The sequence below is a fragment of the Eublepharis macularius genome, chromosome 9, assembly GCF_028583425.1.
Source record: "Eublepharis macularius isolate TG4126 chromosome 9, MPM_Emac_v1.0, whole genome shotgun sequence".
NCBI lineage: Eukaryota > Metazoa > Chordata > Lepidosauria > Squamata > Eublepharidae > Eublepharis > Eublepharis macularius.
Window position 1 is genome coordinate 65,294,657 of NC_072798.1, and position 23,579 is coordinate 65,318,235.

At 40.6% G+C, this 23,579-nt stretch overlaps 1 protein-coding gene across 5 annotated transcripts in view; it reads right to left on the minus strand.

Annotated features, from left to right (window-relative positions):
• Positions 1–18,426: 18,426 nt before the first annotated feature.
• Positions 18,427–23,579, minus strand: part of MSRB3 (methionine sulfoxide reductase B3) — a 97,401-nt gene continuing 92,248 nt past the window's right edge. For all 5 annotated transcript variants that reach the window (XM_054988826.1, XM_054988823.1, XM_054988822.1 and 2 more), the window contains one exon: positions 18,427–21,118. In XM_054988826.1, the coding sequence (XP_054844801.1) occupies positions 20,954–21,118 (165 nt within the window). In that variant the 3' untranslated portion in view covers positions 18,427–20,953. The remainder of the gene's footprint in view (positions 21,119–23,579) is intronic.

Below are 23,579 nucleotides of genomic sequence, written 5' to 3' on the forward strand. Positions count from 1 at the left end.
ATGTTCCAGCCGTTGAATTTATTGTCTTACACTGTGTAAGCTGCCTTGTGTCTCAGTGAGAAAGATAAAACTATAAATAACATAAATTGATGATGATGATGATATGATGATGATGATGATGATGATGATGATGATGATGATGATGATGATGATGATGATGGAAGAAATTTACAGTGGCTAAACGTACATCTAAGAATGTATGACTGGATTTCCTTTGGAAAAAATAAAATGCCTCTGAATTGATCTCTGTCTTTTACATCCTTTCTAATGGACACATTTCCGTAAATGGCCATTTCCCCCCCAGCACTCATATCACACTCAAGTGTGATAGCTACTGAATCTGAAATATGAAGAAAGCTTGCAAATATTTAACAACTGAGCCTCTAGCAGTGTTTTCATTGAACAGAAGCAAGCAAGCAAGCACAGTATTGCCCTCTACAGGTGAAGAGCAAAATATCACACATCTACAATTTTAAAAGTTCATGGCCTGAGATCTCCCCCACCACCTTAACATTCTGCCTAATGAAAAGTTCTGGAGCGTTTGAAAGCTCATACAATGTTTTCCTTAGTCTTAATAAAATGTATTGTTTTGGATTTTTCTTTGGATCAAAGCAGCCACCTACTTTTTTACCTACTTTAGGAATGCTATAAATTAACCAATCAAGAACAGGACACCTTAACTGGAGGAGAGGAAAAAAAGCTATATCCAAGAAACTCCCGGTAATGGATCTTCCTGACCACGAGCTTCCTTCAAGCTTTTCTCCTTCTTCAAACATCTCCCCAGTATTCTCTACCTCGTGAGTGCTCTACAGACTGTTGGCCACATCTGTTTTGCACAAACATGCTTTCTCAAGGGCAAACAATCCTGGACCCAAAAAACACATAGTAAGAACCCCTCCAAATCTTTAAACACTGATAGATGATAGAAGGACTTGTGTAAATTGTATTTTAATTTAAATATCTATCAAGACGTTTGAAGAAGGAGAAAAGCTCGGAGGAGTAATAACGAGAAAGGAGGCGAAACAGCGTCTTGTGTTTGTAAAGACGGTTCAAATAGTGTCTTGTGTCTGTAAAGATGGTTTGTGAGGACAGCTTAAGTACTCGAATTAGTGTCTACCTCCATATTATCTACCTCATCATTATCTACCTCATTATTATATTCACGGGACCGTTACATATCTTTATTGGATTCATTGTACTGTGTATGGATTGAAATGGATTGTATCCTTTATTAACCACCCAGGAACTGTGTCATCTGCTTTAGTATATCAGCTTTTGTATCTGTATTTGTATATATTTATTGAATGTATTTATTAATTGTAATTCTATGATTAATTATGACTGTATTATAGATGCACTTGTAGCACTTATGCACTTTAAATATATATAGATTGGTTGTTTTTGCGTGGTCAGGAAGATCCATTACCGCGAGTTTCTTGGATATAGCTGAGTGGTGCTACTCCCAGGTTCCACCCTTTGCACTAGCTGGAGGGGGAAAAAACCCTTGAAAGTTTCAGCAGGTAATTCTACCACAATTTCAGTGCAATCCTAAGAAGAGTTACTCCAGTTTAAGACAACTGATTTCAATGGATTTAGACTGCAGTAACTCTGCTTAGGATTGCACCATGTGTCTTACAAAGATTCAACTACAATTAAATCCCCACTATTGTTGTTCCTTTGTTCTCAGACTTTTACAGGACCTGTGCATTCTGTTTAGCACCAGAGATATTTGATCAGCTACTTCCTCACCGGCCTTCTGAGCCCAGAGAAGTGGCCAGTGCTGACATTACTCCAGAGTGATGCCATCATGCCAGGCCCAGGAGCTCTTAAGCACTTTGCACATACATGAACAAGTCCAGGGACTGTTTTTGTTTTTTTAATGCAATCTGACAATCCTATTCTCCACCACCATCCTGATGAGCAATGGCAGGGAGGGGGACAGGACAGGAGGTCTCCCACTATAGCAGAAGACCTGGCAGCCCTAACACTTGAGTGAACTGATTTCCTTTGAAGGAGAGTACTGAAAGTTTATGGCATTTTTGTACTATTTGCTTTATGTACAAATACACCGCTGGAAGCACAGAGGTACTTCTACAGGACACCATATACACTGTTCTGCTTGTGCCCAGAAGCAGGCATAAGTTCTCACAAGCTCAGTCAAACAGGTAGGTGAGTGGAGCAGTCAACGCAGGCACTATCAGAGTTGTTGATCCCAGAGCAGCCAAAGCTGGACTGAGGCTATTTAAAGGAACTAGTGCCTACAGCTTTAACAGTGTCCTGAAACCTGCAGGCATTTACAGCTGGACCCTATACACCATGCTCCAAAGCCTCCCAGTCTTCTGTTTCTGGAGTTCGGGGAGTGACCATGATGTCCCTAGCAATAGGCTGGTCTCATTAATAGCTTCCTCAGCAGCCTCAGTCTTTGACTCACACTCATGGCCTATCTGGGCTTCCAGTAGGGTTGTCAAGTATGGCCTGCCAACCTGTGGGAGTCTAGGGGGGTGAGGATGGCATGATGTCATTTCCACTGAAACCCTGGAAATGACATCACAACTCTCTAGGAATTACTGGAAACTCTATGTTAAAACCAAGGACTCCTCAAACCCAACTTTGACATCTTCCAGAGAGAGAGAGAGAGAGAGAGAGAGAGAGAGAGAGAGAGAGAGAGAGAGAGAGAGATCTTGCATTCCCCCAGATGTTTCAGCCAACTCACAGCTGAGGCTGGCAGCATCTCATCTCTTTCTCTGAAGCTGTACTTCTTTCGCACAGACTGTCATCTCCCCTCCTCTTCTAGCAGAAATGGCTCTTCTTCTTCCATCCTCTGACTGTTGCTAGGCCAGAGCCACTAAGGCTTAATGAGGGAATATCTGTAGCATTACCATTTCCTTTGTCATGGGTTTTGGATTTTCCAACCACGCCCTCTCTGTTCCTATACCAGATTAGCCCCTTGGTATATGGAGGAACTATGACAAATGAAGCAGGAGCTGAGACGGCTCTAGTGATTGTGGTGATGGAATCAGGATGAAGAGGCAAAATCATCTTATAGAGCGTTTATGAAAGCCTATGAGGTGGCTGTGAAGGCGGCAATGAAGGATTACTACGCTGCCTCCACAGTGTTTGCAGGCTCAAGCCCAGCAAAATTGTTTCAAGTGGTTCGGTCTTTGGTCTCGCTTTCACAGGGAGGCTGCCAAATTAGAAATTCAGCCATTAGCTGTGAGGCTTTTGGGAGCTTCTTTGCAGATAAAATCTTGTCCCTCCACCGTGACCTGCTGGCCGTGGTTGATACAGTAAGGGAACTGGAGACCCTATGGCCATCTTCTGGTCTGATTTTAGACCACTTCAGTCTGGTGTCCCAGGAGGATGTTGACAGGATCCTGCAGCTAGTTAGACCCACTATGTGCTCCTTGGACCCCTGCCCTTCGTGGCTTGTTAAGGCTAGTGCGGATGAGCTGAGGGTCCCATTGGAGGCTATTATCAACTTGTCATTGAGCTCTGGGTTTTTTCCGGGGCGTTAAAGGAAGCCGTAGGGAAGCCCCTCCTGAAAAAACTCTGTAATGCAATAGCAATTAAGACTTTAATTGCTGTGAGGAAAATGCAGATAAATTGGTGGCTGATGGAGGAAAGCTACATTCCATATCTAGAGCCTCTGCATTTACGACAGTGATGACAGGAAAATGGAGAATCCTTGCTGTGTAGATATTGCCCATGTCAGGGCCTAAATACATGTTACTAAGTTCTCAGTACACATGAAGCTGCCTTCTACAGAGTCAAACCAAACTACACAAAAGGGGGGGTAACAAGCTTCAAAATAGTACAACAACAAGAGCAGAAAAAAGCACGCCCCAGACGGAAGAATTCAATATTGAAAAGTATAGATTACAATATTTCATCAGAGTTGTGCATAACTATACAAAAATATTTCCTAAGGACACACAGAATCAAAACATTGTACATGTATATCAACAGAGTCCAAAGGAAACCAAAGCAGTATTGATGGGAAAATAGTCCGTTCAATTGTAGTCCATAGACTTCCCAAATACGTGCAGTAAGATGGAATACACTGTATATCCAGGGGCAACCACCCAGAAAACCGGTGAAGGTTTAACTTGAGCTGCTGCAAGAGGAAGGCAAGGCAACGAGCATCTGCCGGCCAAAAATTCCTTTTTTCTCGTTTCAGACCTGAGGGTCCTTCTTCAGGCCACCAAATCTAAAAATTAATATTAATATCAAACGAGGTTATCCCCGCTGTGCACATATAGGGGTCCCTAACAATTCCACTAATACTTACATTACAAAGTCATATGAGCAATTCATTTTCCAGCCAGTCATATCCGTGTGTGTCAGAGTGGGAAGGGTGTGTCACACAACATAATTTATACGAAATTGGAAAGAACAATCAATTTAAAGTTACAAATACATAATTAAAACCAATCATTTTTAAAGGTACAGACACATCATCATATACCTATACTGATTACAAACAAATACAAATAAATACATGTACATAATTACAGTTAATTAATCCAATAAGTTATATGATCTAATCCCATTCCAGAGGTGAGACAAGAAGAGCCGAAGGCGGGGCAGGAGGGGCAAAAAAAGAGGGGGGGAAAGGGGCAAAAAAGCCGGAACGCACAGGGACAAAGACCAACTATAGAAAAGGGGAAAATTCTATATGATGATTAAGGCCCGCTGGCATCAGGGACCCGAGTCTGAGAATCCACCTGGTTTCAGACTGTAAAAGAAACCGGTTCCTAGAGCCAGGTGTCACGACAACTTCTAGGACCGAAAAACGAAAAGGTCTGTCACATGAATGCTGTGCCCTAAGGTGTTCATAAAGAGGCAGATCCACTGTCTGAGCTCTGCACCTGGAGATGTGTTCCTGGATACGGACTCGCAGCGGGCGTGAGGTGCAGCCAATGTAAATTCGATTACAGTCACACATCAAGAGATAGACAACATTGGAGGTACTACAAGTGGAAAAAGATCTAGAATGCAGTTGTCTCCCGGTTAGAGGATGATTGATCATAGACAATTCCATGCTCAAAGAGCATACGCTGCAGTGACCACAGGGGAAATGACCCTGTGGTAAATTAGAGATGGACTTCTTGCCGCTGAAATCTGAGTGGACTAGAAGATCCTTTAGACTCTTTGTGCGTCGATAGCCAATCTGTGGCAGATCACTACACCCAGGCAAATCTGATATGATATGCCAATTTCTCCTGATCACATTGGAGATGGCGCCCGATAAAGGTGAGTAATCCAGGGCCCAGGAAATTTTACTCGAAGGAGTATCCCGGCTACGGTACTCTAAAAGTTGGGACCGGGGAGTGGTATCTGCTTTTTGTCTCGCCCTGGTAATGACCCAAGAGGGGTAACCCCGCAAGGCAAACGCTGAGCTCATACGGGCTGCCTCCTGGCAGTAATCTTGCCAAAATGTCGCATTTCTCTTGGCGCGTAAGAACTGGCCCACCGGGATGTTTTTCTTTAAGACAGGTCGGTGATAAGATGTGTATTCAAGATAAGCCGACCTGTCTGTCGGTTTCCGATAGGGTTTAACCCCTAATTCGCCAGTGGGTCGTTTAAAAATAGTAACATCGAGAAAAGGAATAGTGTCCAAACTGCTCTGATGTGTGAACTGAATATTGGGGTCCAAACCATTAACCCACTTCATGAAGTCCATAATTATATCAGAAGAACGCAGCATACAAAAGATGTCATCTATGTATCGCCGATAACAAATAATATCTGAGTGAAAAGGATTGGCTGCCAAGTCATAAATAAATTGTTCTTCTAAATGAGCCATGTACAGTATTGCAATACTGGGGGCCGCGGGGCACCCCATAGCGACCCCCTTGACTTGATAAAAGAACTGTGAGTCAAATCTAAAATAGTTCTTCTCCATAATGATATCTAGCAAATCAAGTAGGAAACTAGTGGGAGGAAATTGGTGAATGCGTTGGTTCAAAACCCCTTCTATAACTGTTCTGGCATCAGAATGGGGGATAGAGGTGTACAGGGCTTGGACATCCATGGTGAGCAATACCGCTCCCTGTGGGACTTCCATGTCCTCAACCAAGTGTATAAGGTCGGTAGTATCTTTAATGAACGATTTGACATTAACCACAAAGGGTTGTAATAACTGATCTAAATAGAGCGCTAGAGGTTCGAGGAGGGAGTGACAAGCCGAAATGATCGGTCGGCCGGGGGGTGAGGTCAAGGATTTATGGATCTTAGGAAGGCAATAGAAGACGGGCACCCTAGGATCAGAAATAAGTAAAGCACGATGGATCGACTGACTTATAAAGTTGTTACTTAGGGCGTTGTCAATTACTATCTTAACCACCCGTCGGATCTCATCTGTTGGATCATGATCTATAGGGAGATAAAAATCCCTGTCTGCCAATTGCCGCAAGGCTTCCCTCTGATAGTCTGCTCGGTTGAGCAGAACGATCCCTCCCCCTTTATCAGCAGGTTTAAAAATCCATGCGAACCAGGCAAGAGCCTGGAAAAATATTTTAGAATGGGAGTTAGAGCAGCTGACTGACTAACGGCCCACTCCACTCCCCAGAGAGATGCATAACTTAGGGCAATGAGGCTCACAAGAAGCTCCTGACAAATCTCATCTACACCCTGCCTTACCTCCACCCACTTACCTCGATTAAGCACCACCTAATGCTATTCAGCAAAAATGGTAGCTTTTCCCGTCCAGTACTCAAAAGGTCCTCAAGCACCATTCACACCTATAGTCCACCTCAGGAAGACCCATCAAGCCTCTCCCAACTCATTATCCACCTCTGGAAAACCCATCAAGTCATTGTTTTGGGGGTGAAGACATCAGCTCTCCTCAGGGAGCATTTTGCCCTATAACTGGACTTCATGGCCACCAGTGAATGTGTGAGAGAGTCTTAGGATCTGAACACACACAACCAAATCTGTTTGGGCCGCTTCTCCATGAAATGCTGGTTGTTTTGCTGCTGCCTCCACGGCCACCTGTCTTCGAGACTGGTAACTATCGCCTTTCCTGAAACTGCTTTCTCCCTGTTTCCTCCCTTATTTCCTCTTAATTAGCTTCGTATGTGTGCTGTGTGTGATTTTGCACGTTTGCCCTTTTATTTCTCTTTTATAATTTAAAAAAAAAGCTTTCTGGTTGGACATCTTCCTGGCTTCTTTGAGAGTTCTCTAAGGGAATAATCTCCCAAAAGATAGGTAGAGAATCCCAGTTACCCCCCACCACCTCCTTCAAGCTAATTCCCCCAACTAATTAGGAGATTACCTATTAGCCATGGACTCTCCCTGCTGAGTTTCCCATGAGTTCCTGTGGATTCCCTACCAGCTGTTCCCAGGCGCATGGGAACCTGATTTGTCTCCAGAATACGGTACATGGGTGGCCTTGAGTGCTTGGGAATTGAGCTCCCAGTGGAGAATTCACAGTACATCTCTGATGGGAAGTCCTTCTGATAGACCAAGACATAAATAGCAATTTTTGCTAATAAAAATAGATCTGTTGAAAAAAACCTACTACAATTGCCAATTAACAAACTGTTTATAAGCCAAACGATCTGCCCTTCAGCAAACCTTTTCTTGAACTGTGTTCTTAAAGAGCAAGATGGGCAGCCATGTTAGTCTGTCTGTAGCAGTGGAAAAGAGCAAGAGTCCAGTAGCACCTATAAGACTAACAAACTTAGTAGTAGGGTATGAGCTTTCGTGAGCCACAGCTCACTTCTTCAGATACAAGGTATCTGAAGAAGTGAGCTGTGGCTCACAAAAGCTCATACCCTACCACTAAGTTTGTTACCTGGTATCTGAAGAAGTGAGCTGTGGCTCATGAAAGCTCATACCCTACCATTAAGTTTGTTACCTGGTATCTGAAGAAGTGAGCTGTGGCTCATGAAAGCTCATACCCTACCACTAAGTTTGTTAGTCTTATAGGTGCTACTGGACTCTTGCTCTTTTCTACTATGTTCTTAAAGTTCATTTATTGTTACATGATGGTGTGCAAGGCAGATCAGTATTATTGTATATTGAGATTAACAGCTCTTTATTATAATAAACATCTTTATTGGAGACTGGAAGCAGATAGACTGAAGACAGGCTCAACAGTAACCAACTTATACTTGTAGAAACCACACCCACTTTTACAACAACCAATACAATGTAAGCAGATAGAATCCTTTGTTTGCATGAACTATATACAAGTATCTACTTTTGAGCACAGCAATTGGACTACAAAGCAACCGTTCTGATTGGCCGGGCCAGCACCCAAACACCAATAGCTTTGTAGGCCTCAGGACTCAGGAGCCTTCCTTCTACTCACTCAATACGTAACAAGTATGTTTGGAGATCAGCATTCTGAAAGGAAAAGGGGGAAGTGTAGTTACGTTCCTGCGTGCACCGAAACCTTTAGAAGTGATCCTTTATTAATTTTCACAAAATATTTATATTACTTTATAATTAAAAGTTAAGTGCATAGTAATATTGTAGATCTTTTGCTCATGCCTCTCTGTGTGGTGATATAAGAAGGGCTCAAAAAATTATGTTCCATATCTACAAATGCAAAGTGCATTATCCTTTGTTTACTTAAACAAAAGAACACAAAACTTCAGTCACATTCTAATCCAGCCATTTACAGCGAGTATGGGGCTGCATACAATATGGGGACTACACATACAGATACACCTGCCCATACAAATTTTCCAATTAGCTTAAATGGTCCAGCAAAGGGGAAAGGTCCACCTCTATATTCTTTTGTACTCATGGAGTTCACTCTCCATTGTAGATATGGGACAACCTCAGTCCTAGGCAGGAGCTCCATGTGTCCTTCAGAGACTACATGGGAATTCACAAGATAGTTTGCAGTGTTAAAAATAAACCAAATATGAATAAAGTTAATATGGGGACATATGAACTGCACGTGTTAAACACTAATAAAAACTACTTCACACTTGTAACATTAAGTTTCCATTTTTCCTTTAATGTATTTTGACTAGTTATAGCACAAGACGCCACGCTGGAAGGGCAGGGCAGAGAAGTGGGGCAGGAGCTTCAAAAGGAAGATGTGCAGCCCCATGAGGGGTGAGGCATTGGAGAGTGGAATGGTGGAGGTGGAGAGCGCGAGAGAGAGATGACAAGGAGGAAGTCAGCTGAGGTGCAGAGCTGAAGGAGCTGCAAACAGCTGGGCTCGCAGGCAAGGCAGAAGGGATGGAGGTCTGGTTTCAGAAACCCAGTATGAGGAGAGCGTGGCTGCTACATGCAGAGCCCACTCAGGCTGCCCAGGGCTCCTCGTCTTGAACGACACTACAGCCTACCCGCTGGATAAGACACCCTGCATTGAGCTCAGGAGGAGCACAGGTGACGGGAGCATGGGAGACCTTAGTGGCCAGGAAACCCCAGTCAGGCCAGAGATGAGCAGTAAGGTTGCCACCCGCTGTTAAAGGGGCCGCGCCTACTCTGAGGCCACTGGGGCAATCGTCACATTACACTTATGTATAATGTATGATTACTCTCATGACTATTCTTCAATACATTCAAATTCTTAATTAATAAAGTACATTAGATTCAAGGTATTTACTACATAGTTATTACCATGCATACATTTCTAAACTACCTCACCACAAGCTAAAAGACATCTATTGATTCTGCCTAACAGGACAGTACTATGTAGAGTTGCTCCCTTCCAAGCTTCAATGGACTTAGAAGGGTTAACTCTGCATAGGATTGCCCTGTGTGTGTGTGTGTGTGTGTGTGTGTGTGTGTGTATAAAGCGATAAAGCAATGTCAATAATATGTCAATGTTATTGCAGTCTAACCTCTAGGTTAGACTATAACGTGCTCTACGCTGGGCTTCCCTTGAACCTGATCCAGCAGTTACAGCTGGTGCAGATTGCAGCGGCGCAGGTCATCACCGGAACACCAAGGTGTGCACATATAACATTGATATTGCATCAGCTGCACTGGTTACCGGTGGAGTACCGAATCAGGTTCAAAGTTTTGGTGTTAACCTATAAAGCCCTATGCATACTGGAACCGGCGTATCTGCAGGACTGCCTCTCCCCATATGAACCCCGGAGGACTCTTCGCTCTAATGGTAAACATCTGTTGAAGGTCCTTGGCCCCAGAGAGGCCCGCCTGGTATCGACCAGGGCCAGGGCTTTTTCGGTCCTGGCCCCAGCCTGGTGGAATGCTCAGTCTAATGAGACCAGGACCCAGCAGGACTTACTATCTTTCCGCCAAGCCTGTAAGACAGCTGTTCCGCCAGGCCTATGGTTGATGCTAGGCAGAGCTCTCCCTGTCTGGTTAAGTACAGGTTGTGTCCTCCCCACTGGTAACATCCTCTATCTGTTGAATGTTCCCTAATGCTCTGGTGCTGACTAAAGGGTATGTATATATACAGTTATTTTATCATGCCGCTGTGTATATGTGTATACATATATATGTGTGTGTATGTGTACCTTTGGATGTTTTATAATTTGTAGTTTTAAATTGTATGAATTATACGAACTATATGATGTAATTTTAAATTTGTGTGTAAACTGTGATCCGCCCTGAGCCTGCTGGTGTAGGGAGGGCGGGATATAAATCTAATAAATTAAATTTAAATTAAATTATATATATATATATATATATATAAAAGATTATTCATCCAAAATCTCTCATATGAAATAAACTAATGCAGCAATGCATGAATTGTCTTTGCTTTGGTATCTGTCAATTACTCAGTGCTCAGAACTGTTTGTGGTGTATGAGGAGAGATGGCAACGGATACCCATAGATACTAGCCCTGGAAGAAGAAGATCCGAAACGGGAATTGAAAATGAAAGCTGAAGCCCGTCGGCTAGTTATGTCTTTCTGATTCCATCTACAGACATATGGACTGTTCTTTCCTCTGTTTGCACTCTCCACCTCCAGTTGAGCCTATCATTGAAAATGTTTGAATTTTTGTAATTATCCTTGGCGACAGACCTCCTTACTGTGTTTATGGAATTTTTGTAAACTGTTTTGCACACAATTGCACTTTTGCACAAAATATTATATATATATTTTTCATTGCTTGTGTTGTTCTCCGGTTTGTATTTGACGTTTGCTTATATCAAGTCCATAACTCAAGGAATCCAAATACCTCGTGTTATTACAGCATCTCAGCCTATTCAACCACACTTCCTCCTTCAAGAGCCCTCTGGTTAATAAAGCAACTGATGGCTGTAGCTCACCTGATTTTCCTTGCTGCTGGTATTTTTTTTCTCTCTATAGCTGCAGGCCCATATTAACATGACATCTGCAAAAATGTTCTAAGCTGAACATACAGTATGCTTACAAAAGTACTCTCAATTTGTGTGGCTAAATTCTGGATGTTATTAAAACTATCTAGTGGTGTCCAAATAGAAGTTCTCAGACTATTGTAAAGTTTATGGCTATAACACACTGCAGCATCAATCACATCTAACATTTAGTTACAATGTTTAAAAAAATGAATTAAGCAAAGAGGAAGATGGCTCTAGGTTAAAATACAGGTTTTAGTTGCAGAAACTCTGCTAAGATTTTGAAAACCTTTGCATACCCTTTAAAGTACTACCTTTGAAAGTCCTAATGATCTGAGAAAATATAGGCTTAGTTCTTTTTATCTTATAGGATTGTACAACTGCCACAACCTCCCATATTATTCCTGTTAATACAAGAATATGGAAACTTGTGGGAGGAGCAGGATCACATGGGGAGGGGGGGGAAGAGGCAACTCCCTTCCTGATCTAGCATCTGATGCCAAAATGGTGGTTCCCACACCATCATGTCACTTGCACATGTTTTCTATAATCTTATGTTAATGAGAATGACATGAGATGGAACCCCAAAGGGAGCAGCAGCCGCACTACTCCTGTAACATAAGAATCAGACCACATACTCAGCCAGATTTGGTCATAAGAGTAAATGGGGTGTGACAATTTAAGGGGCTTCAGGGGTTTGTTAGTCTGAAAAGACTGGACATTGTTTTATAATAATAACAACAAGAAAAACTGAATGCACGGCACATTGTACATATTATTTTCATTTCAATTAGCTAAACCTTGGAGAGTTCCTAAGCTATTCTGGCAGTGAAGCTAGAGAGCCACTAATGTTTGTGCGATGGGGAAAGAGGGCTGGAACATGAAGTTTCCATTTACCTTTCAGTTTTTCAGATCTGGTTTTATGCTATGCAGAGAATTTCACACCAAGACAAATGAGCAAATAGCAGCTTTCCAGGATTAGATGACTGGAGTAGAAACCACTTCAATTTTTTTTTTTTTAAAAGTGAACTGAAGAAAATAATAATTGTAGCCCTAGCCAGATCCACCTGAAAAGATCAGTTTTCTCAATCCAGATGTGAGCAAGCATATTCTGTACAACTTTAATTAATGTTTTAAATATTAAAAATCAAAAAGATATACTGCTAGAGCCAGATGTGTATTTCCAGATGCAGAAGGCATGAACAGAAGCTAGAGAACTGCTACAGACTCTCTTATAGTAGTCCATGAATTCTTGCACTTTGTCACGCACCACTAGCGCTAGTCTCCTTTCATTCATAGTTCTTTGCATGTGACTTGGTATCCTCATTTTGGATGAAATATAAAATGATGTTTAAGTTGCTTCCCCTTAAAATTCCAGAATGTGTTGGGGGGAAATCCCACAAGATGACACGGGACACTATTAGATCAGATTAAGGATCCATCTCGCACAATCTCCCAGAAGTCTTATAAGCATAATATGGAGGGCAAAATTTCTCCTGAAATGGCATTCCCCAATCCAGCAACTGGCATTCAGAGGTATGCTACCTCTGACTATGCCATCATTATGGCAAATATCTATTGATGGACCTATCCATTATGAATGTGTCTATTTCCCCTTTAAAACCATCTTGTAAATTCAATAAAGGAATCATGCACTGTGTGAAGGAGAACAGACTTGTGTCTGCCCTGAATATACACTGCCTTCATAACCTCATCTCCTCCGATGTTTGTTTGAGTTAGAGATGGGCATGAATAGGAAAAAAAAATGAACATGATGTTCATTGCCATCCACAAACAGGGACTCACAAACAACCACGAACATGGCCCTGTTCATGTTCATGGTTGGCTGTTTGTGGGGGCTAGCAGGCTCTCCTCCAGCCATCATCCAAGTTTGGTCAAGATCCCTACTGCACCACTCCCAGAAACCTGACCTGAGCAGGTAGCAGGAAAGGTACCAATAATAAATAATAGCTTGGCCCAGAGCCTGGCAGCCTTCGGGACAACTTGATGCCCACTCAGAGTGGTTTACAAAGTATGTTACTATTATCCCCACAACAAAACACCCTGTGAGGTGGGTGGGGCTGAGAGAAATCCAGAGAACTGTGACTAGCCCAAGGTCACCTAGCTGGCTTCAAGTGGAGGAGTGGGGAATCAAACCCGGCTCTCCAGATTAGAGTCCCACGCTCTTAACCACTACACCAAACTTGAAGGGGTAGATCCCTATCCCACCACACCCAAAGAAAATTCAAGTTCCAATGCACTCTCTCTATCAAAGTGCCAACAGCAACTGTCTCTCCCTCTCCACTGCCTGCAAACTAAGCCAGAGCTAGGAGCCCCCCTCCCCTCTGCTCTTTGCTCCCTTGTAACAAATTTGGAGCTCCACACTTGAAAGGAAGACCTGCCTATCAAGCTAAATTGGGATCAGATTGGGGTTTCCAGGGCAACAGCAGGAGTTCAGACAGAGTTCAGACAATCCCTGCCAAAGTTGACAAGGGAATTGATTGCGGGTGCCAGACTGTCTGGCTTGACGAACAGCAATGAGTGAGGCTTGCAACGACCACCTGTTTGTTTAGAATGGGGCTTCATGAACATCTTGTTCGTGAACAGCAGATTGGGCTGTTCATAGCTTTTTTTTGTTCGTATTGCTGTTCGTGCCCATCTCTAGTTTGAGTACTGAGTTTAATTATTTTTTAAAAATTGTGTCAGATTTAGATGTAACAAAAATGAAAATAGATTCAATGCTAGGAATTATCTTTATGCCAATCAGCATTCTCTTTTAATCTAGAGACAGTAATTGTTAGCAATGATCATATTTACTTGCAAGAAAGACAACCCTAAATGTAAGATGATCCTTCTCCTCTAAAAATGTTGTACACACATAAAAAATGTTATTATAGGACATAAATGTAACTTGTATGAGAATTTAAGATGGCAGCCTCTTTTTTTAATAACATACCTGAATAGGGTTGCTAAATCTCCTTACCATCCCAATTGGGGGGGGGGGGACCTGACACCTACCTTGACAATTTCATTGTGCGTGTACTTAGTGCACGCTCTCCCAGGCGGGTGCTACAATGTCACTTCTGGAAATGATGTCATAGTGGCCGGCAGGAGTGCGCCTAGCAGGAGTGTTTCATCCCTCAGACCTTTCCCCACCACCGGTCAGATAAGTGGAGGGGTGGGAAAGAGGCTGGGAGCAGGGGATCTCCTGTCCCCACCAGGGAACCTGGCAGCCCTATATCTGAAAAAAAAACTAGTCTTGCATTTGAGTAAATACAGTACTTACAGCTGGCTTTTAATGTTAAGTGAAAACTCTTTCAAATGAAATTTAAGTTCTTAATTTCATATTATTTCTTAGCCAGAACACCTTGTTTGTAACTATTTTTAAATGGGATTTAGTGTTTTTCAAGTCAAAATAACTTCAATAAAGGATAAGACATTGCTCGTATCCTCCAGTACATACAAAGTAAATAGTTATAATTAGGTACACAACCAAGGCCTCTGTGATATGTTTTAAGTAGCACTAAATTAAGATTACAGCCTCTTTTTAAGGACAGTATTTTTCCAGAAATGTTTATTTAAAATTTAGAGTTGTTATTTCTTCTTGGTGGTTTTAAAAGCCAGTTGGACTTTAAAAAAAACAACTATGCACTGAGGTCCAAAATTCCTAGGAAACCATGACAATATTCAGCATTCATGATTACACAGGCAGATATATTTCATGAAAATTGCAAAGGCTTTTAATACAATATTATGAATGAGCCCTAATGTTGAAATTATATTAGATTGGATTTCAGAAAATATTTAAAGTATTTCCATGCAGCAACCTTGGGAGGTCTTTTCAATAACAGTGGTTATGAAGGACAGACTATTTTTTATGAAAACATTTGTCCAGGGTGAACAAGGCTTCTTGAAAAACGTTGTATATCTTTACGGCCAACATTTTAGTTGATTTCAATTAACTTTTTTTTAAAAGCCAGCCCAAATGAAATATTTCACAGTTCAATTCTTCATGCATGTCTTTCAACCAAAATGGTGATTTCTCTCAGGTCTGAAGTAAGAATATAAAGTTGGATCCAAAACATTTTGTAAGTTGAATGTGTAATGCCAGGTTATTCTGTTACTCAGAAAGCGTATTCTTAGCTAATATCTAACCATGTAAAACAGTGATTCCCTCAGCTGATTCTGGAAGATGCCAAAGTAGTACTTTATAAACAATCCCAGATCCGGTCTTTTACAAGACTCTTGAAGCTGTCTACTAACCTGTTAAGAACAAGCTGTTTGCAAAATTGCAACTGTTCATTGCATAATGGTAAATATATTGAGGTTATATGCACAGAAAGTCATATGCATTTGGCAAGTAAAGCCTTCCTTTGGTCTATACTACACAATACCTAGATTGAAATAGTTTGCCTCTTAATTCTCTGGGTCCATACTAGTACTGTGTAGGCCTGATAATTCCTCACCATTTGTATCAAACAACGTTACTAAAGCTATCAGTCAGCACAAAGTCTATCCCGATAGCCAGTATCTGATGATTGTACAATGCCCAGTCTGTGGTGAAGCACAACAAAAACAAAACACAGATGAACTGAAAGACTTTCAGTATCAACATGCAACTCATGAAGAACACAGTCTTAAGAGTAAACCTACATATTTGGTGCCCTGATGGGTGTTCAAAGAAAGCAATTTCCCCTTTCATTCATTCCTCAGCTTGTCTTCCTGTACAAAATTTGAAATAATTGAGATAAATCATTGGATTTAGACTATATTTAGAATATATTAAAAAAAGGAAAAAGGTTTGCACTTACCTGTAAATGTTGTTCATCGAGTGGCCTTCTGTGCAGGCCCACATTGGGGCTGTGCACACATAGGCCAGCCAGGAAGATTTCCAGAGCTTTCTAGACAACTAGGATAGCCCCTCCTCCCTTTGGTGCTTTCCCACCAAAAACATCACATGACCAGGAGGAAGGGCACTATTCCCTCAGTTCTCTCCATGCTGCCATCAGAGACCCCCCCCAGAAATGAAAGTTCCAGAGTTCACATGGGAGCAGGAGGATGTGTGCCTGCGCAGAAGACCACTCAATGAACAACAGTTACAGGTAAGTGCAACCCTGTTTGTGCCTTTGTAGCTTCTGTGCAGTTCCACATTGGGAGAGTAGCAAGCTTGATTACTGAAAGAGGTGGAGTGAAGCTCTCAAAGTAAGAGACTATGGATGACCACCTTAATAACAACAAAAACAACAACAACAACATTAGATTTATATACCACCCTTCAGGACAAATTGATGCTGTACAAAGTTCACACCGGCATGTGGATGGCACATTATATCTAAGAGGTCCTTTTCCTCTGGAAAAGCACTGAACAAACACAGCAATGACAAAGTCAATGATTCACACTCAACCACTTTTCAGATTCAAATCCCCAGTATGTGGACAGAGAAAATCTCATTTTCCCAGCAACAATATTGATGTTTGTGTGCTGAGAAAAAGCAACTGAAGCCCTTTCTTGAAACACCTGCATCTATGTTACAAAGGAACAACTATCAAGCATCAGGAAAGCTCATAAATAATGTTGTGAAGATGGCTAAAGAAAACAATCATAACTGGGAAAACACTCTGAATTTTGATTCACTGTTTTTATGGCATAGAGCAACATATAATACTCCTAGGATCTGACCAGGGCTTTTTTCAGGGGGGACATGGGGGAACGGAGTTCCGGAACCTCTTGAAAATGGTCACATGGCCGGTGGCCCCGCCCCCTGATCTCCAGAGGGGAGTTTAGAGTGCCCTCTGCACCACTCGGCAGCGCGTAGGGCAATCTAAACTCCCCTCTGTCTGGAGATCAGGGGGCGGGGCCACCAGCCATGTGACCATTTTCTCCGAGGGCAACCTACTGAGTTCCACCACCTCTTTTCCCAGAAAAAAAGCCCTGGATCTAACAATGTATGTTTTATTTTGAGCTGCTGAAAGTGATAATTTTTGACAATCAACCGGTAACAGAATAAAAATTGGGGTTCCAACTGGCTCAATATAGTGCAATATTTCCCATAAAAATCCATACCCTGCTTGTGAAATATTACAGCAGCAAAGTTCAGCTTCGTCCTGGAAATTTTCCTTTCACTCCTTTGTTATCGGTCTAATTAATTACTCCCTGTCTTCTCATCCATAACTCAATGGTTATTTGTTCTTGTCTGGGGGAGAGTCGTAAATATTACTCTTCAATATGCATCCAGCCATATTAAACATTATTTTATTATTTATTATTAGATTAGCATGGTTATGAAGCAGCAATAATTTAAAAATAAAAAATTAAGAGTTGTAGTTTAGACTGGAGAAGATCTGCTAGCAGAGAAGAGAGGAAAAACTGCTTTTCTTTCTAAAATCTTCCTGACACAAAGTAACCATATATGTTAAAGCTTAGAAAATTCATTTATTGCCTTAATAGATTCTGAACCTGGCAAGTAAGCCATATTGTCACCTGGCATCCCAGTCACTAGCTGCATGATTTGCTCTTTGATTTGATGCCCCTTTGATAGCTCTTTTAATATTTGACAATTACCAACTGAATGACAGCATCAGGAATTCTCAGGGAATGTCAACAAGAAAGCTGGATTGAGTACAACCGAAAAGCCCCCTTCTCAGCCCAGTTTTGTTTAGCTAGTTATTAAACTAAGCTTATCTGCAAACACAATAGGGAATTCCAAACCTGTTTCCCTAGACACCAGTCTTCAAAACAAAACAAAAAAATGTTTCCAGCCCAATTATTCATCTGTGGTTTGGGGCTTATATGACAGAATCTGTATCATATACAATGTGCTATCTCAGTGGAACAGTCCAGCTCATTCCACAAAAAATGAGAGTGTACACAAAAGCCTATGGGATTGGGGTGGGGGGTGCCAAGGTGAGGGCTGGGCACATTTATAAATATTTCCTATCCTCAGCAATAATTGGATCTCTGGATGGAATATCTTCCCAGGACCATGTTACATGCAGGGAATTTGAGTACACTCTATCACCTTTCTCCTTTTTGTGTTATGCTGAAACTGATGATTTGGATGTATGATATCCAAAGCAAGGTCACTGTGCATGTGGGGTGGATAGGGTAGGGGGACACAGGATAGCTGGCAGAAATGCCAAGATTTGAACAGTTAAAACAGAAAGGCAGTTATTTGTAATTTAATTTATTGCAGCTCTATATATTAGAAATATATTAAAAGATATCTCCATTGAAAAATCCATCACTGATATCTTAAATGCAAAGAACAAGTCTGAGGAAAGATTCATATATTTAAAATGGTATTGAATGCTAAAATAATCATTTTATTTATATATCTCTCTATGTATATATAAAGTACATACTCTGCAAACTTCTGTATAATATAGATAAGAGATAAAGTATGATTCTCTGGTTCTTACATTTGCATTCAGTAGTTGGACATACCCACACAGTACAAAGAATAAAAATATCACAATTTTCTCCCTAGTAATATATTGTGCTCAGCTTTCAAGATCCTCTATCAAGGCCAAAAACAAAGTGACCTGTGTTTTGGCTTTTCAGTACCAGTAGTGCTTGTATCTTCTATCAACATTAGCAAAGAAAAAACACGACCCAGTGTTGTGGTGCAGAGAAAGAACAATGGCTTTCCTATGTTAATGGTACAGCTCCCACAGATCACATACACCTAGCCATATTAACTAACTTCACTGCATTCCACATCCTACAAATATAAATCTAACGATGGACAGTTGACACTACTGCTTATTGAAGTTTTCATAATATATTTCCTTAATGCAAGGCAGAAATATGCTGAAACTTGATAACCCTCAACGACGTCAGCCATCTGAAAAAGTAAACTGCATATTTTGTCCTGCACTGTTTCTGATGTCACATCTTCTGAGATTTATGTCAAGAAAATGTGATAGGAGAAAACTCAACTTTTCTTTTAACAAAGACAAGAAACAAGACCATTCCTTCTGCAAAAATAACTCAAGAATGACAGGACATGTAGAAATTGCTCTAACTTTATACACTACCAATTGTACTAACTGAAAAGTAATTGCATACGTGAACAACAATGCTAACAGCTCTAATTGTTCTCTTATGTATGTGGTTACATTGCAATAGTTCTACACTACATCTATTATTCAAGTATATTGTCATTTATAGTGTTCCTCCTTTGCATACTAAGGCTATAAAATGTGGTAAAATTTGCCCTATTTTATAAGGCCCCTGTTTAAGGTAGTATCTTTGATATTGAATATTCTGTAGGAAATAGATCTCAAATGATAGTACTATAGTTTAGAAAATGATGCCAGCTCTAACCAATTACACTTCTTAAAGGCAAATTGCTCAGAGCAGTTGTACCTATCCTGTTGCAATGTAAAAAGCATATTTCAGCACAAAAACAGTCATTTCCTTGCATAATTGTTTTCATTTCATTTTGCATCCAACTATAATATGGATATGTTTTAAATTAAAGTAGGTTGATTGTGTATCTCCATATCTCTACAGATATTGCTTTCTACAATAGAGTGTACAAGATGAGAGCCATGCACACACAGAAACTCAAAAATAATTAAATAGGAGAGGCTAAATTATTGTCTTTCAAGAACCTCATTGCTTTCTCTGTTGCAGACTTGTATATGAGCAGGTAGAGTAGCAAGATGCTTCAAATGGCACACTGGCCATGGCTTGATGGAAAGGAAAACAGCATTCTTAATAAGTCAGTACTTCTTTAATGACATACCAACTTTCCCAAGATAAACTGGAATCAGAGGTGCAATATAGATGACATCAGTTGCTTTCTGCAACAACTGATGTCTTCATTATTGCACTTCTGATTACAATTTGCAACCCACCTACACAAAAAGCTAATACAGAATATCCTGCAAATCATCTTTGGCTGCTCTGAATATTATTATTTATTTATTGCATGACCCTTATTAGGGGCACAATAAAACAAATGCCCCACTAGGGGTTGCCCTACTTCTTCTGGAAGATTTGGCTCTACAAGGTCAACCTGCTTTTCCCTTTATAAATTTGTATTCATTTAAATTTTGATTATAATTTAAACTAACAGAAAAGCACAAAGTCACACAAAAAAAAGGCAAAAGCCTGCTATCTGCTATAATGGGCCCTAAGTGACAGAATTTAGTCCTGCCAGTAGGTAATAAATCACAGCTATTAGCTGTTTTGGATGTTGGCAGAAATCTCAGCCAAAGGATAGACTGCATATAATTGATCAATCAAGGACATGGTTGTTTGCCAGATAATTGAATATACATGCCCACAGGGTTGTAAATCAGAATAAATCAGTAAAGCGCAAAAATATCAGAATGCTGTTTTGTACTGCAGTCTGCATTAACTGTAGAAAACTGTATTTCCTCCTCCTTCACAAAATAGGAGCATTTTATTTGCACCTTCTGTAACAAAGCTGTAGGAAGGCAGCAATCCACAATGCCCAAGTCTCTTTTGTTGTGAGATTCTTCCAAAGGTCAGGAATTCACAATTATTTAGATGTGATAATATAACAAAAATACATTGGCACATAAGGCCCCATTTTGATTCAAGAAAAAATGCTGACAGTGCAGAATATCTTTACAATTCTTTAAAAAAATGTTATAGGATCGAAGGTGATTTAGAATAACATTCTTCATCTAGTAACATGAGCTTTCTGAGAAATGACTTCCTTCTACAGCTCGGTCTTATCTGCTTGTGCAGCAGTAGAGCCAATGCTTCCCTCTCCAGACTGGTTCATGTCTGTAGATTCAAAAGACAATGAAGCGGAGTTTATGCAATATCGTTTGCCAGTTGGACGAGGCCCATCATCAAATATATGTCCAAGATGAGCACCACACTGAAACAAAAGAGCACAATTGATATGGATTCATTGGAATCTTTACAGAAAACAAAGATGTTACTTGTAACCAAAAGAGTATGGACTGCTTTTTGAAACATACACAAGGAAGACTTTGTTTTGAAGAGTTTTTGGAAGATGCTTCAAGTTTCATCAGTAAATGTAAGCTTTATATTTTGGTCATTGCACTTCTTATTTTCTAGGAATGTGAAGGTAAAGACTATCATCAGAGAGAAGAATGGTTTGTACCACTGAATTTCATATACATATATGGTTTCTTTAAAAAGAGGCTTTTCTGTGCGCACAGTTCAACCCGAGGGGTCTACCAGAGAATATATGCATGCACTTTGCATTTCACATCAGAGCCACTTTTTACTAGTGCACATGGAGTAAGGAAACATACAGAAGCAAGCTCTACAAGAGTACAGCTTCCATTTGTCAGTCTTCCATAAATACAAGATTTTGAAAAAGGAGAAAGGAGCTTACGACAAAGCAAGAATAATCTAGATTAGAATCACCATGCATTGCCATTTTTCTGCGATTGATCTTTTCCATCTATATGAATGCGCTGATCGAAAAATAATAAAGGTGTTGTTACTAAACAAGGAATACAAGCCTATATGTAACTAAGTCTGTGTGGTGGATACAAGGCTGCCCTGAGGACTTTGGATCAGACTTCTGTGTCTGAACTCAGTTCTCAGGAATGTGGGGGCCCAACTCAGGCCAGAACCATCATGCCCCCCCCAACTTTCCCTTCTGCAACAGTGAAATCAGGTAGTGAAACCAAACTAAGAAAGACTACTTTGACTGCCATAGTACTGGAAAAAACACTACTTATCCATAGCTGGGGTATTTATAGCTCTGGAGGGCACCTTCTATCCGCTAGCCAAGTGGCAGATATGAGCTCATCAAAGCACATGAAGTGCAATCCTGCTTATTTTTAAAGCATCATCCTAACATGAAACTCTGAGCAGTGCCTCAAAAGGACATGGAGGGTCTCAATGACACATTTTTAAAGGCATAGTAACACATACAGATATGACCTGACTATTAGTATACAGGAAGCAATAATTAGATGTGTGGTATGTGGAAAGATTTCAAAGGATTGCTGCTCATATTGAATTACATATTTTAATTCAAATTGAATAAAAATTATACTGAATTCAGTAATATTTAATTCATAGACAATTGAATTATGTACGTGTTTAATGATCTGTGCTCCTTCCAGTTTGTAATAACATTACTTACAAAGTTCAATAAGACTGATTATTGAAGGAATGTGTGTTCCTGAGAAGCCAAAAAGAAGGCAGTTATTGTTGCTGATGAATAGGGAATAGGGATTCACAGAAGATTTCCAGGTATTATCTCAACCATTTTGCCTCCAAGATAACCTTAAAATACTCAAAGCAAGTAGTCATTTGCTCTAGAATTCAGGAATTGGATTTATACCTACACATAGAGTTCTGAAATACTACATTACAGGACTTTCCTGCAATGAAAGTCAATAACTAAGAATTTTCTCTGACTTACTGAAGTAAGTTCATTTTGTATTGCTGAACAATTTTATCTTTACTCTCTTTTATCTCCAAAATAATCATCTTGGTGTCAATCCCATTTGATTTGAGGGTGATTAAAACAATTCAGAAATATGAGCATGCTATTGGTCTTTCATAACTTTACTTCTAGTTCAAGTATAAAAGTTTGCATACTGGAATTCTGTTGGAGAACTGAGGCTGGAATTCTATGCACACTTACTAGGAGTAAACTCTACTGAACATAGTATGACTTGCTCCCAAATAGTCATGTGTGAGATCGCACTGTAAATGTATTATTTAAGGCCAGACTCACAAATGCTAAAATCCTGTGGTGTGGCTGCATGGAACATATGAACATACGAAGAAGAAAAGAACATATGAAGAGAAGAAAAAACTGCACCCACAGGAACTGCTGCAAGGAGCAGGGCCTTGAGTTCCCTCCGAGAGTACAACTGATCTGCAGACTACAGAGATCAGTTCCCTGGAGAAAATGGCCCCTTGGAGAGTGGACTCTGTGGCATCATATCCCTGCTGGGCTCCTGCCCCTCTTCAGCTCTGTCCTCCATAAGATCCACCTCAAATCTTCAGGAATTTCCCAGTCCAGACTTGGCAACCCTACTCCTCATAGGGGATTATAGCATGTAAGAACCAGGTTTAACAGATTACAAAATCTGCAGCCTCTATCACAGACAGGAGAAGCAATTTTTACATGCTACTTCTCTGAACAAATTGAGTGTAGCTGATAGACTGGTAAATATATCACTGCTCTTTTTAACTAGACCTAATTTATACAACTAAGAGTCCAAATTAGGGTTGCCAACCAAATGGTGGCTGGAATTATTTACAACTGATCTCCAGGTGACAGAGATCAGTTCCCCAGTAGAAAATGCCAGCCATAAAACAGGGGCTCTATGGCATTATACACT